Here is a 15960-nt window from a genome sequence, read left to right as displayed (position 1 = left end):
AATTTTTTTTGCATATAAGTTCTTATTACTTGAAAATATTCCGGGGGGGGGGGGGGGGGAGGACATTTATCATATTATAAGTAAGAGCAGAATTTAGAAACTGCTTGCATAATGCAGTGTCGTGCTGTTTGAGATACTGATCCGTTGCAGGTAGAATAATTAATAGGAAATTTTAGGAAATTTGTAAGAAAATTTGCCACTGCTGTATACCCCAGTCAAACCTAGAACTTGAACAAACCTGCACTGTAGAGGTTTGATAAATATCTATACGTATATCTGTATGTAGCATGTTAGGACTATGCTGAAGTATGCAGACCAAGCATTTAGACCTGTGCACAGCATACTGTTTTTATGGTGTATCTGCGTACTCTTACTGACATCCTTAAAAGAAGACAGTAAGATGTTGAAGGCATAAAAAATATGGGCCATAGCAACTATGGGTCACACTATGGTTTTTTTTACTCTGCTAGATCTTCTGCTGTAAATCAGCAAGTGAAGATAGTGAGAAACTCAGCTTCAGTCTATTTTTTGCTGCTCATATTCATGGACTTTTGTCTTCTGGATCTTTTGAAAGAAATAATAGTAATCACATCATCTGGAAGAAAACAATTTGGAAATATTGAAGCATCAGCCTTTTGTTGTGCCACTGGTGATCACTTTAAAATGTTTAAAAGCAGAGTTTTCTTAAACATCTATGGGGTTTTCTGTGTCTAGGTAATGTTTAAATCCAGGTGAGCTCTGGGTGAACTCACTGGGTGATATCCTGGGAGCAGTCTAGCAGTGGCAAATGGTAAGATATGTCTTCTCCCTTCTTGACTGATTTCTTGTGCTATTCAACAGATTTTGCTATTGCAGTCAGATTTTTGTTTATTGTTTTGTTTTGCCACAGTTACCTTCACCTTCCACGTCTCCCTGAACTTCCTGTGCATTTTTTGTGGATCGTCCTCCAGCAGTGGCTCTCACTTTTTGATCTGTTGTCAATGCCAATTAGTGTGCTGCTGCTGGGTCACTGCACAGCTCCGGGCTACCCTGTACTTCTCAGTGTACTACCGATTCATTTTCTTTCCCCAATCATTTGCATCCCATAGCTGAGGAGTAGGTAAATTATTGAAAGCATGTGTACCTGGCTCCACTGAAAATTCTGGCAGTTCTGCTTTTGACATCCGTAGCACTTGGATTTTGCTCTTTTTGATCTTTTTGCTAAATCTGGATGCCACTTGGCTGAGATCTGTATTATAAAAATTCCTTTTATTATATAAGTTTCTTAAATATGAACTGTGTCCCCCTATTTTTTCAAATCTTTAAAATGAAAAGGTTTTGACCTGAATTTCTCAAGAAGCAAGACTCACCTGTCTCCTTAACAATGTATCTTTCTATGTGTAATAAACATGAAATTGCAAAAGAGAGTTAAAAGAAAAACGGAAGAAATCAGAAAATATGAGTATCACCTAAGAGATGAAGGATTTTTTCATTCTGAAACAATCTTAGGAAGGAAGTGGGAAGACAGCAATCCTTGACAATTAGAGCATGCGCCCGGCTGCCTGCATGATGCAGTGCTGGTGGTGACCTGGTGGCATTTGTCCCTCTGCCTTCAACAACCCTGCTCAGAGCAGTTTTCAGGGGAGCTGGTTGAAATCAAAATCTTAGTATGGGAGCACTGCAAATTCAGACAACCCTTTTATTTGCTGACCAATATCTGAAGATATATTTGGAGTAGGTTTCTTGGTTATCTTGGTATTGTAAGTACAAAGTAATTTAATGTTGTTGCATCTACGCTTTTTCCCTAAAGCTTATCCAATACTGGCACTTGAGGAATGTTAATGCTTTTGGATATAGGCTGTGAAAACATTGGAAATTTACAAGATTTTACTTCCTTTTCAAAATAAACTGTCTTTTAAATTCTAAAATAAATTACTGCAGGTTCTAGATCTTCTATCTAGACCTTTTTTCATAGCTGCCCCTTCTGCCAGTGATTAAAAGATTACTATGTAGTCTACTTTTCTGTGAGTTCAGGTTTTCTTCATCATACTACATACATTTGCAGAGCTAACCACTCCACTGTTTTGATACAGTAGAATTTCTGTATAGAATTTCAAATGTGAAGAGTCATGAAATTTGATATTAGCATTGGCTACTCAATTTTTACACTGTTCTCTCTAAAATGTAAACATATTTTTCTGCCTTGCTAGTTTTCATTAAATGGTTCATTTTTCAGCCTCTAGCAGAGGACATTAAAGCACTAACCTGTGTCTTGGGGCCAGATACAGTCAGAATATTTAATGTGGTCCCTAACTTTAGCTTTTGAAGGGAGCCCCAGATATGGGTCTCTGCAGACAGGTATCAAGTGCAAGTCTGGTAGCACAATGATGTGCAACGTATGTCTGGTTGTATGATAGTGTGGTATGTGGCCTTTCGCTTGCTCCAGGAGTGGGGATGTTATGGCTTACTCCAACAAACAAGTGGAATATCCTTGCTTGTAACATTTTTCTTCATGGATCTTACTGTTTGCAAAATCTTCTCCAAACGAATACAAATTCATCTCTCTAAGGGAATTTTCTCATAAATGGGAACTTGTGTTTAACTAGCACACGGGAGCAACTTTCTCTTTTACTTCAAGTAAGAAGTACAGATGCACAAATTAAGTATCTGAAAAAGTAAGTCCCTTGAACAATAGAAGACAAAGACAGAAGAATATTTTCCAAAGCAAACTAATTGCAGCCAGAGCATCTGTTCTTCATACAGTGAGGTAGATACCCATAGACAAAGAGAATGCCATCTTCAGACTAGTTTGTGGAGAATTGTGAAATCTTCCTTGTCCACTTCGCTGCCTGAGTACTGCAATGCTGAAGCTGCATTATCCACTAGTTACATTATTCCCCCTCCAAAAGCCTTTATCGTCGCATGCAAACAAGTGGTCTTACACAGAAAGTTCAAGACAAAACAGAAAACAGAGAAATCTCCTCACGGAGTTTCAGAACAGAAAGTATAATCAAGCAAGAATTTCAAAGCGAGAAGTCAGCTGTGGGCAAGATTTCCTTCCTGCTGCTGCTTTCTCTGCTGTTGCACCTCTTGCATTTCTTTCTGTGAATGGCATAGTTTCAAGGTAAGGAGTGGAAATCAGTCCCATGCCTCTTAAAACCTGGTGGTAAGCCTCCAGTTTAAACACGCACTGGCTGAGCACAACTTAATATCTTGTCACCTTTTTCCTGGGTAAATTATTTAATCTCATGTCTTTTATATGAGATTTAATTTGAGATCTCCTGTGTTTCTCCTCTGTGTTTTTGTGCTGCTTGTGGATGTGGGCTGAGGTCACGATTAACAGATTGGGCCCTTGCAAGTCCGAGATGGAGCTTTCCTACCTGTCCATCAGTTGTTGTGAGCTTGCATTGATCCAAACTGCTACATCATTATCCACTATTGTAATGGTTTAGGCCCTGCCGGGGTCTGAGACCACGCGGCCGCTGCCCCTCCCCCACAAAGGGAGTGAAATACAAAGCCCCAAGACTGAAATAAGGAAAGGTTTAATACAACAGTGCAATAGCAACACAACAAACAACAACAATAACAATAACAGTAATAGTGATAGCAATGAACAGAGCAAAATAGCTACCAAATACAGCAGTGAGAGGAGCAGATGTACAAAACCACGAGTGCACCGCGCTCCCGCGCCAGGAAATGTGACCTGCCAGGATGTGATAACCTGGCTAGAGCTCCCCCCCAGCTGCTGGGGAAACTTAACCCTATCCTGGTTAAACCAGGACAACTATTTAATTTCAGTTTGAAACTTTTGCATACACTACATTGAAGAGCTAGTTATAAAAGCATAACTAGCTTTTATAGTTTTTCATAATTCTTGTAAGATTGGTTTAACTAAATTTTGTTGTTTTTCAGGGTTTTTTTTTTGTTCCACTCTGTATTACTGCAACTGAAAATAAGTATTGTTTCTTTTTTTTTTTTTTTAGCCTCCTTATCTTTTAGAGTTTGCTTTAATTAGAAGCACAGTTATTATAAACAAAAATTAGGAGAGGACAGATGTAGCCTAATGTGACAGCCACTGATGGTAATTGGTGTTATGAAAAGATGTGATGGAGCTGATCCTCTGCTTAGGAGCCTAATTTTGCTTTGTGTATTTTGTGGCTGTTGTCTGATTAAAAGATACCACAAATTTTACGTTGCAGGCAGTTTACTGAATAGGTAAAGGGGAGAGATAACCCAACAGAAATCTAGTAATTCTGATAAGGGTTATAATTCTTTAACTGTGAACAGTTACAGTTGGAAGATACATACACAAAAATCTCTTAGTCGTATCTTAAATGTTGAATAAGTCAGAATGAGGTATGAGCAAGTTAATTTCAGTACATGCTTGAATTTATCTCAGGCTTTGAAGAGAGGAAGCTGAATCTTCATCCCATTATCTCTCAGAATATGGTTTTTATTCCTTCTGTTGGTTTGAAAGTGTGGAAAAGCTGATGAAAACCTTGCAGCTAAACACGTATTTGGGAAAATTTCTATGCTTAGTCATTGGAAAAGCTAGGAAACTTTCAGGTACTTTCATGAATTCTTGGAGGTTTTACTGTTACTGTTTCCAAATATGGAAAGGAAGGACTTTCCTCATATGGAGCTGGAGATTGAGTTGTGGTTTGATTTATTAATCAAGCTGTGCAGCTGAAGCAGGCAATACAGTAACCCACAGCAGAGACACCATACTGTGCATCCCAATTTGTTCTGGAACTTCTTGTATAGATCTTTATACAGGATTAATCCTAATAGCATTAGTGTGGTAAGACATATTGCTAAGTAGACTTAGACTACTAACAAAGACTGAAACAAACAAACAAAAAATCCCTTGGATGTTGCTATTAAATAGCTATTAAATGGCATCAACCTCTTTAACCAATTCCCAGCTTTTTCTCAGACATCATCTTGGACAAAAGGGAAACCGAGCAACGGATTACCAGGAACCATGATAGCACTGTCAGTTTTGAATTAAAGGCTGTTGCCATCCAGTTACTCATCCTTACTCAGAACATTGTAATGAAACATGGTGTAGGCTTAAACTGATAGTTAAAGTCAGATTTGATCATTTTAACACTTGTGTTTCAGCCTTCTATTTCAGTCAAAAGTATCCAGTGGTACAAAGCATTTTAGATAGTTTTCAGATAATTTAATATCTTAAATACTGATGTTTTTAATGATCCTGAAGACATAACTATCAGTAAGCTTAAAACAAATGCGAATGCTGAAAATAGGACTTAAATTTAACACTAGTCTTTTTACTGTATTTGAGGCAAGAATTTCCATAAATTAGGAGGGATGTATCTAAAACGGTGTCTTTCTGGTTTGATACACCGTGTGGGTGGTTTCATAAATCAGCTGCAGTTAAAATGACAGCCCATAGTAGAATGCTCTGCTAATTTAGTTTTGCTAAATGATTCTTTTCTTAATCACCGTAATACATTGTGATTAATGGTTAATATGATAAGTTTAAAGACTGATTTAAATTTCAGCATGTTTTTTCACTTGTCATGTACTGTTTATTCCATGGTCAAGTGGAAATACTTTTCATTGATATAATCAGTTTACACAGTAATTTCAAGCATAATAAGGCGCTGCTTGTTCAAGGCTAAACATACCTTTTTTATGTGAAGTATGAAGCTACTGCTTCTAAAATAACGATCTGAGATATATTGGTTCTTAAGTGGATTGCTCTGACCGTTGAAATACCGGTGAACTTCTGAATACTAATTGTGGAAGAAACCATTTGTTTTTCAGATGATCAGAAGTAAAAGCTAGTGTATGGTAGGGACAAGGTATATGTTCCTATGCTTCAGAATAGAGAGGAGGTTTAATATGAAAGGCCAGGTTTGCAGAGACACGTTCTCTGCTGCTTTTGCTAACAGGATCCCCAGGGGCTGTGACTGTGACACCTGCCTCAGTGCTGTCCACACGTTTCACAAGAAGACTAGGCCAAAAAATCCGTCTGAGCTGACTCCCACTCTGTGCTCTCCATGTTAAAAAGGATGAGTACAGGTGATTGCAGTGATCATAGTACCAGGGTCATGGTATGTAACCATGGTGAAAAGCAGTGCTGTGAAAGTTTATGGGAATGCTTTTGGCATAACATCATTTTTGAACTGTATGTGTGGCAGTTGATTTTTTTTTTTTTTTTTTTTTTAAGGGCAGGGATTCTGTCATCTACATGAGTTATCCATGGATATCTCATGGCTGCTATCTGAAAGGCTGCTATTCTTTAAGGTGTGTATTATGCATCATTCATTACAACAATCTTCCTTCGATACCAGCAAGCCCTGGCTGTGAGGTGGTTTGTTTCCTTCCCCATTTGTCCATTGCTGCTTTCCAAACAGGGCTTATGATCTTCCTTGTGGCCAGTCTGGCGTTTGTCTTTCTCCTCTATATAGAAGAAGAAAGGGTGAGACAGAAGAGGTGAAATAAAGAAAAAAAAAAAAAAAAAAAGAAGCAAAAAAGAGAAGCCCTTCTGGAAGTTATCTGCCTGTCCCAAGGTATTACATTGTGCTAATGCCATCTACTTCATGCAGGAGCTGGTTCCAGTTGACGTCCTCTAACCAAAGCCTAGTTCTGTCTCCCTGTGCATTGCTAGAGCTGTGGCTAAGCTGTTCAGCTGCCAGGCATTGTCTGGCGGTAAGGGGAGTGGTGGTGGGGGAGCCCCAAGTTTAAAAAGGAAGACAGGCAGAAATCGCCTTAGACGTATGCAACACTCCCAGTGGTTTCAGTGGCCAAAGCTACTGCTTAGGTTGACTTGGGAGGACTTGGCTGTTATTACAAAAGAATAGGCTAGAGAGTATCATGTCTAGAAATTATTTTTTCAGTGACATGAGCTATCCTAGACAAGTAGCTAACATAATAGGTGGAAATGTATTTCACTGTAATTTTTTTAAACTTACAGCATTATTCCTCTGTCTGCCAGTATCCAACCTGGAATGGCTCTTACATTGCTGTCAGGAAAAACTTCCCTCCAATGAGGTGCTGCATGTTTGCTCTTTCCGTGCAATTATTAGTAAGGTCTTGGGAACCTGAAATCCCCAGGTTGTCCCATATTTCTCATCTGTTTTCCCTGTGTAGTGATGCCATAAATGAGGGGTTGTTCCACAGCCTCTTGATGCGTCAGTCTACTCCGTTGTGCTGCTGTGTAGATGTCTGGCAATGCAAGATCATAGAATCATAGAATGGTTTGGGTTGAAAGGGACCTTATAGATTACACAGTTCCAACTCCCCTGCCATGGGCAGGGACACCTTCCACTAGACCAGTCCCGTCCAGCCTGGCCTTGAACACTTCCAGGGAGGGGGCAGCCACAACTTCTCTGGGCAACCTGTTTCAGTGTCTCACCAACCTCACAGTAAAGAATTTCTTCCTAATATCTAATCTAAATCTACCCTCTTTCAGTTTAGAACTATTACCCCTTGTCCTATCACTACCCTCCCTGCTAAGGAGGCCCTCCCCATCTTTCCTGTAGGCCCCCTTTAAGTACTGGAAGGCTAATATAAGGTCTTCCCGGAGCTTTCTCTTGACCGAACAACCCCAACTCTCTCAGCCTGTCCTCACAGGGAGGTGCTCCAGCCCCCTGGCCATCTTTGTGGCCTCCTCTGGACCCGCGTGAGCAGGTCCATGTCCTTATGTTGGGAGCCCCAGAGCTGGACACAGAACTCCAGGTGGGGTCTCACAAGAGCGGAGTAGAGGGGGAGAATCACCTCCCTTGACCTGCTGGCCATACTTCTCTTGAGGGCAGCCCAGGATACGGTTGGCGTTCTGGTCTGCGAGTGCACATTGCTGGCTCGTAGTCAGTTTTCTATCCACTACTACTCCATAGTCCTTCTCCACAGGGCTGCTCTCAATCCACTCATTTCCCAGCCTGTATTTGTGCTTGGGATTGCCCCAACCCATGTGCAGGACCTTGCACTTGGCCTTGTTGAACTTCGTGAGGTTTGCACAGGCCCACCTCTCAAGTCTGTTAAGGTCCCTCTGGATGGCATCCCTTCCCTCAAGCGCGTTGACAGCACCAGACAGCTTGGTGTCGTTGGCAAACTCGTTGAAGGTGCACTCAATCCCACTGTCCATGTAGCCAACGAAGATGTTAAACAGCGCCGGTCCCAGTGCCGACCCCTGAGGAATGCTGTTTGTCACTCGTCTCCACTTGGACATTGAGCCATTGACCGCAGCTCTCTGAGTGCGACCGTTCAGCCAATTCCTTATTCACTGAGTGGTTCATCTGTCAAATCCATGTCTCTCCAATGTGAAGACAAGGATGTCGTGTGGGGCAGTGTCAAATGCTTTGCAGATGTTGTCTGATGGGGAGGGATCAGGCACATAGCAGAGAGTGGACTGTATGAAATCCAGGCAGCATTTCTCATCAAGTATTACTTTTGCATTTCTGAACAGGAAACAGTCAGCTTTTGGCTAAAAATGGAAAACTTCCTTAATTTTTATGGGTGCTTTTATTTTTTTTTTTGATAAAAATGAACTATTTTTTACTGAAAACATACACTTCATGGAAATAAAGCTTGTAAACAGAAAATAAAACCTAAGAAAATACAGTTTTGAATGAGAATATATGTAATCTTTACAAAGCACAGAAATTTTATGAGGAGCTATATTAACTCAACCGGTTGTTGAAAGAACACATTAGAGATAGCCTGAAGTTTGAACATAGAAATGTTTAATAATACTGTGTATCCTCGGTCTTAAGATGCTTACTTAGTGCTTAGTCACTCTGTAGAAATTGGGCTGCAAATGTTATTGTGTCTAAAATGCTATGCCTGTTGTCTTGTACCTCTGAAATGTTAGAGACACAAATGGGGTAGCTGGCAGACATGGGAAGCTGTGAGTGGTAACTGAAAGTGTGAGTGCCTCACATGGTCGTAAGGTGAATATTTTGGTTTGAGACTGAAGATGCTAGAAAGTAGTTAATAAGAATAATTTTCCTGATAGTGTTGCTGGCTCCTAATAATATACCTTTTTTTGGAATAACCTGTTTAGTTTTGTTATTTCCCTTTTTTTTGTGGTCTTTCCTCTAATTGAGTTTTTTGTTTGTCTGTAAAGTTGGAAGATAAATCTATGAAAATGAATAAATCATGGTTCTGAAGATGAGTAGGCTTTGGCTATTAAGGTTGTCTATAAAATGCCAAAGCAAATAGTAGGAGCATATCGTAAAGGTGTAAAATTTCAAATGAAAAGGGAGATGCCTGATAGATTGCAGTTCTGAGCTGCTACAGCCTTTGGTACTAGATATTACAGCACTATATTTACACATTTACCATTAAACCATTTGACCTTTCTGTACCTGGAATATAACTGCCTTGATCCTTCTGGTTTCTGCACTAAGGGATTGATGACAGCATGGTACTCCAGCTGTACTCATTGATGCAACTTTTCAGTTTTTGTAAAGCACTTCTATTTTAAGGCCTTTTAGTTTGGTCTTTTCAGCACATGACTATACAAAGACAATGCAGTTAAACGTAGTTTTGCTCACTCTGTTGAAAACAAATCTTGGTCGGTTGGTCTCTGCAGTCAGTGGCCAGGATGAATAGGTGGGATTTAGACTCATTACAGGAACCTGTTCATGTTGCTTCTACAAGGCATGACTGACACAGTATTTTTAGAGTAAATACTTCTAACACAAATCCAGTAAACCATGAAAGAGTTCTGTACACTGTAGAAAATAGTGTTGGGATGCATTTGACTTTCTAGCATGTGTAAATATTTACCATTTGGCTTTGTGCTTCTTCTTCTAGACATTACCCAAAGCAGTCCTTCACTACAGTGGCTGATACACCAGAAAATCTTCGCCTGAAGCAACAAAGTGAATTGCAAAGTCAGGTAAATCAAGTAATTCTTTTGTCTCATTATATTAGACTGTCAGTCCACTTCTCTGTAGTTTTTCTAAGTAGTATTAGTATTTCTTTGTACTGATATATAGTAGCACTCTAATTTATTTGTAAAAAATATTTGTACATTGGTATAACACTGCAAAACTCAGGATTTTATTTCTGATCTCACTTACACTAGTTACCATGCTATTGTAAGTCCACTGACATCACTGAAAGTATCTAAGTAGTTTTTAATGTTTGAAATGTTACAGCTCAACCCAGAGGGTTCATTTGCCTCAGACAAACTGTCATTGTTAGATTGCATCAAAATTAAATCACAAAATAGCAGTGTGATTAGCAAACAATTAATTTGTCATTAGCAAACATTTAGAAGCCTTTAATACTTGTCGGCACCGAACTGACTGGATGATCAGTTTATGGACCTGTTACGTCCTCTGTGAACTCATATATGGTGCAGTCTGTAAGCCAGTTGTGATAAATGTTACCGATCAAAATTTATGTAAATTAATAAGAAGTACCTTCAAATTAAAATGTAGAAAGAAAAGGGAAAAAAAAAAAGAAGAAAACGGCAATGAAGACTTATGTGACCCAAACATGATGTTTGTATTCTATTGTTACTTGGTAGTCCATAACATACAGGTCTTATTAATATTAATCCCTTAAAACCCGGACAACTCCCCACTCCCCCCAGAATCACTTTTCTATTGTTTGATTTTATGCAACACTAGAAGTTGGCCTGGCTCTGTGAGACAATTGATAATATTTGATAGCATTTTATTTTGTGAAAGGTTTTTTTGTTTTGTTTTTGGTTTTTTTTACTATTGAGGTTTTAGTCTTGATTTAGTTGCAATCTCTTATTATAAATTGATAATTATCGTTGTCAATTAATGTAATAAAAACCTGTAGCAGAAAACAGACAATAGGCAACAAGAGCTTTCTTGTTTGGGAACCTCTCTGTAGGTTAATGGGGGAAGTCAAAGGAGTGTTAAAGAGAAATGCTAGCACAGATATTTACCATGATATAAATTTAAAAAAATCCTTTACCTTTTGCCATTACAGTTACAAAACTTAGAGAAATTCTTCTATGCCAGGATTCTGCCATCTGTAAAGAGGAGAGTTTGTGAAATGTGAAATGTTTGTGAAATGTACATCTCCTCTTGACTTCAGTGGATTTTAGAGTGGATTGCTTCATTTTCTTCTAGTTCAGTGGTCCTGTGTACTATAGTTACCACTCTCTCACAGAGATAAGAGGAACTTGTAAACTATACTTTTTACAGGTCTGTTTAAAAGAATATAAACTTCAAGCCCACTATTTTTTTAGTGGTTTGATAGAAAATGTTGGGATTCGGGAGAAAAATTTTGCTCCTCTCTCTTGTCAGTTTTTCACTGGATTGTCTTGTGTATCTGCACATGCACCCACACGCGTATGGAATTAAACAAATCTCAGGCCGAAACTTACAGCAATATCAGATACATGCTTTGCCCGTGGCTATCTCTGTCTCCTTATCCTCAGGATATCCGTTACACCATGGGTGAGTTTGCCTGCTGGAACTTTATAAGGATTCAGCTACACGAATCTAATTTGGTGACAACTCTCTGGTGATGGGCAGAGTGGAAGAGAAGCCGGCTGACTTCCTCACAGCTATGTCACCTGCCTCAGGAGCGTGGGGTGAAAAAAGCTGAGACAAAGATTTCAAACCTTGGGCTCACAATTCTGTACCTTAACTCTAATGTAGATCGTAAGCCTTAATCTAAAAGGCCCTCAGGGAAGCCTCCAAAGCCATATTTTTGAAAGTACTGGCAAAAAACAGATTTTCATGGGACTGATTTTTGTAAGTAGGCTTTAACTGGAGAGCTTGTTTGAAATTGGTTAAGAAAAGTATGGATGGGAGGAATCCTGTTTGGGTGTTCAGAGAGGACAGCTCTCCTGTATGAAGTTCAGGCAGATCAGAATCTCATTTAGGAAACATACCTTGTCTTGAAGCAATCTATTTTCTCTGTGGTTATTGTGATAATACCTCTGAGAGACTAGGGGCTATTGGGAATTGTCAGGGAGGTTTAGAGGTCAACTGATAGGTATCAGTTTGAGTTAAGACTGACATAGGACTGAACTAATTTCTGGTTTATGACTGTGTGCTATTCCAATACATGATGGGCTTGGTACATCTTCAGTTTAGCTAACACATTCCAAACTTGCCTGTATCAGTTGTCTGTCTTGGCTAAATGTTGACTAACCTAAGGAGTGTGATCTACTTCTAGAGCCTATAAGAGAAATGGCTTTCCCTAACCTATTTGAAACATGTTGATATGGCACTTTGGAGGTGTAAGGAAACTTGTTCTGATATTGTTCTCTATGTGGAAACAGAGGACTTGCTATTCTAGGACTGAATAAGCAATATCCACGAGAAACTTGGAGTTTGCTTGTGTATAAACTTGCTGCAACTGTTTGCAATGCACTGGCATAAAACTTGGAAATGGAGAGAAACCCTTACTTTGTACAATGTGCCTTTTTTTCAAGGCAGTAAAAGATTCACAGTCGATGCAAATATAGTTCTAAATTGTAAGGGCATGAATTTACCTACTTGGAAGAAAGGCTATAATGTTTCTGATCATCATTTGTTTCCTTAGTGTTGATTCACATCAAGACTGTGTAAAGTAGCCTAGCCTGTAAATTGTTTCAGTGCTGAAATAAAGATTTCAGGGACCTTTCATAATCCAATTTAAATGTTGTCATGAAGTAAAACTGTATATTCTGATTAATTTCTGTAGTACTTTGAAGAGTACAAGAACAGAGAAATCGCCATCCTGAATCAACCTTATTGGTTGTCTAGTCCATTGTCCTGTCTTTTCAGAGAAAGTTGCAAGACTCCCAACTTGAGTTGTTGGGAGTCTCGTTTGAGAAAGAAGTACCTGAAATCTAATTTGCCATTGTTCAGGTCTCATCCTATTTCAGTGCGGTGCAGCAGAAAAAAAGTGTGTACATGACTCAGGAAAACCCTTTCACAGGAAACCAAACTTGGCTGGATAGAACCACGTTACTACTTTGCAGTATTCATCAGAGCTGCTTGAGTCTTCTGCCAGTGCAGTCACAATTTGGGATTGATCAAATTCTGTGTTAGATAATGTAAAAAATTATATTAACTTCTGAGTAAGGAGAAATGCTTTTCTACAGTAATAGCTGCTTTCTAGTTTCTAAGTAAACATCTTTAATGCTTTTAGTCTGAAGAGGCACAACCCTGTGCTTAACTGCAGGACTCCAAGCGTCTTTTCAAAATCTGTAGCTTTAGAGCTATTGTTTATCTTACTCAGCAAAGCAGGAGGAATTAGTAAAGGAAACACCATTAAATATCGTATAAGCTAAAAGACACGTGTTTTTGTAAATTTGTTGTTTTGATTTCCATTTAAGCAGTAGTTGACAGTGTTTTAAGTTGAAGTACTGGGTCTTTTATCAAGAATCCATTAAGGTCAGCATCAGGTGCCAGGCTGTCATGTTGTCATAACATGAGGAGCAAAACAAACAAAACCAAAATACTGTTTTCTGGAGGAGTCAATAGAAAATGAATTGCTCTTTAGAACATGTGAAAAATGATGTTGTTAAGAAGTCAAATGGCAACATTTAAAAGCTTTCCAGAGAACGCTCTCCTTCTACACAATATAATTTCAGATCTGTTCCTTCCTTTAGCCTTTTGCTTCCATGGGCTTTCATTCAACTCAGTAGTTTGAAGGAGGCACAAACGCATTTTAGGAGAGGCTCTAAGTTTGATTTCCCATTCTGGAAAGCTCCCCATTTCAGTGTGCCTCCTGACCGAAGGAAAAAGAGTTTTAAGGGCTTTCATCCTCTAAATAAAGAGTATAGACAGGGATCCAGTGTCTTGAGCAAGATTTTTCTTTATGCCTCTCTGATGGAAAATCCCTGTCTTTGTTGGCAGTTAGTGCATTCTCTTACTCCATAACATACAATGGATACCTTCCATGTGCACTTGCCTCTCCTAGATGAACTCAACTACAGAAGTTACTGATATGCTCCTCTCAGCTGTGTTTACTTGGGAATTGCCTTCATGTACCTTAGCTACTGATCTCTCTAACTTTATCAGTGCAAATTGCTCCGTGTCCTTTAGTTCTTGTCTGTGGCAATGCTGTGTAGATCAAAAGCAGCAACTCCAGTTGAACTTGCAGAAACAAAGAGAGATGTTCTGCAGAAGTTCTTGGCAGGAAGGATATTGAAGTGTTGGATCAAAGGGAGGGCTGATGTGTAAGGTGGGTTCTCGTGCTCCAACACTTTCTGAGGAAATCCACTTTCCGGTAAGTCTTGGGGAACTTGATACAAAATCACGGGTATTATCCTACTGCCTTCTTGTCCTAATCTCTGGTGACACAGCCTGAGACTGCTGTACTTGGAAACTTCCAGTGCTCTTTTTCATATGGGAGAAAATACTTTCCTCGTACTTCTCTTACAGCAGTTTGGATAACTGAAAGTGTATGGGGTGTTTATCTGTAGGAAGAAACACACTTGCAGTTTTTCTTGTTAAATAGAGTTCATAAAATGTTGATTTTCAAGAAGTACCATCTTTCCTTAGGAGACATACCCAACTGAATCAGACTATTATCCTAATAGTCTAATGTTTTAAGAGTCCTTACTTTCTCAGGAATTGCTTGTCTTTGTATCTTTATCTGCCAGCTCTCACCAGGATAATCATGGTAATATTGAGCATTTGGAAGAGAGTGAACCTCAGAAAAGGGAATAAAAAATCCTTATAGTCAGGTGTTTGTCTCTAGAATGGCCGCATTCCTCTCTGTTCAGGTTGAAGAAGAGACAGACAGCGGTTCCCTGTGAAAGCACGAGAGATGATGGGTGTGAACTGAAATACAGAAAATTCCGTTTATACATAGGGAAAAACTGTTCCAGTGTGTGGGTGGCTGAACACTGTCACAGGTTGCCCAGAGTGGTTGTGGAGTGTCCATCCTTGGAGATTTTCAGAAGAGGACTGGACACAGACCCGAGCAGTCTGCTGTAGCTGACTGTGCTTTGAGTAGTGTGATGGACTAGATGATCTCCAGAGTTCCCTTTCAGCTTCAGCTGTTCTCAGATTCTGTGATTCCTTTCTGTCCTTTCTCAGGTTCCTCTTGACCATTTCTGTCGTCTTCTTTCTTGCTGCCTTCTCTGTGCCTCTCTGTTCCAAGAATATGCGTTAGCAAACTTCCAGGCAGATTCTTTTTATTAGCTGTTTTTCTTGATTTATTAAAAAGCTTTTTTCAGTTTATATGCTCTGCTTTTATGAAGTCTTTGGAATGAACTGCCATAGTGAATGCTATAGGGAAATGAAATGCTGGATGGATTACTAAAGCAGACATTTAATGGATTTCCTAGGGTACCCTGTGTGAACTCATTGGAAAAGTCATGGAGAAAACAGTCCTTGGAGCTAGAGGCAAAGATAAAAATATCCTCCTTCAGCTGAGGAAAAGAGGAAGAAATATGGGATAGCAAGCAGAGAGGCCTGATTATAGCTTTATGGGTGATTTTGTAAGTTGTGCCAGAGGTCCCTGGAAAAGAATTCAGAGATGGAATTTTTCCAGATAGCCATCAGATACTGATTGTTTATTGGCTCCTCTCTCCAGTTGTCCAAGGATCTGAACCCAATCTACTGTATGTGTATGAAGAGAGGGGTGGGAGAATGGAAAGAGTACAGGCTTCTCAGTCATCTTCTTGCTATTACTTGTGACTGAGAAGTCCTGGAGTAGTTGATTGGGTTTGTGCATTAAAATAAGCCCACGCTGCCTGCAGGAAGTTCTCCTTTGCTCCCCTGTGAGCCCCTGCACAGTAGCATTTTGTAAATCATGCCCACCTACTAAATGTGACTTTTTTTCAACTTGTGATTTGTTCCTTCTTCCCCTCTGAAGACTATTTAAATGACTTGTTTTATCTGTGTGAGTCAAAGGCATAAAAGTCATTCTTGATGTGATAATACAAAGCTTGAGAGGAGTGCAGGAGGCAGAATGGATTTCACTCTTCTGGGAAAATGATTGTCACCTCTTCTGATTGTTACCTTGCTGAGTACGTGTGGGACACTACATCCTGTCTGCACTGGACTGGCTCCT

At 39.5% G+C, this 15960-nt stretch overlaps 1 protein-coding gene across 2 annotated transcripts in view; it reads left to right on the top strand.

Annotated features, from left to right (window-relative positions):
- The window catches only part of NEBL (nebulette), a 270414-nt gene that overhangs the window by 71306 nt on the left and 183148 nt on the right, over positions 1-15960 (top strand). For both annotated transcript variants that reach the window (XM_074865827.1, XM_074865817.1), the window contains exon 3: positions 9769-9853. In XM_074865827.1, coding sequence (XP_074721928.1) covers positions 9769-9853 — 85 coding nt within the window. The remainder of the gene's footprint in view (positions 1-9768; positions 9854-15960) is intronic.

This window comes from Strix uralensis, chromosome 1, assembly GCF_047716275.1.
Source record: "Strix uralensis isolate ZFMK-TIS-50842 chromosome 1, bStrUra1, whole genome shotgun sequence".
Classification (NCBI taxonomy): Eukaryota; Metazoa; Chordata; class Aves; order Strigiformes; family Strigidae; genus Strix; species Strix uralensis.
Note: the sequence above shows the minus strand (reverse complement) of the source record. Positions and strands in the feature narration are given on the sequence as shown.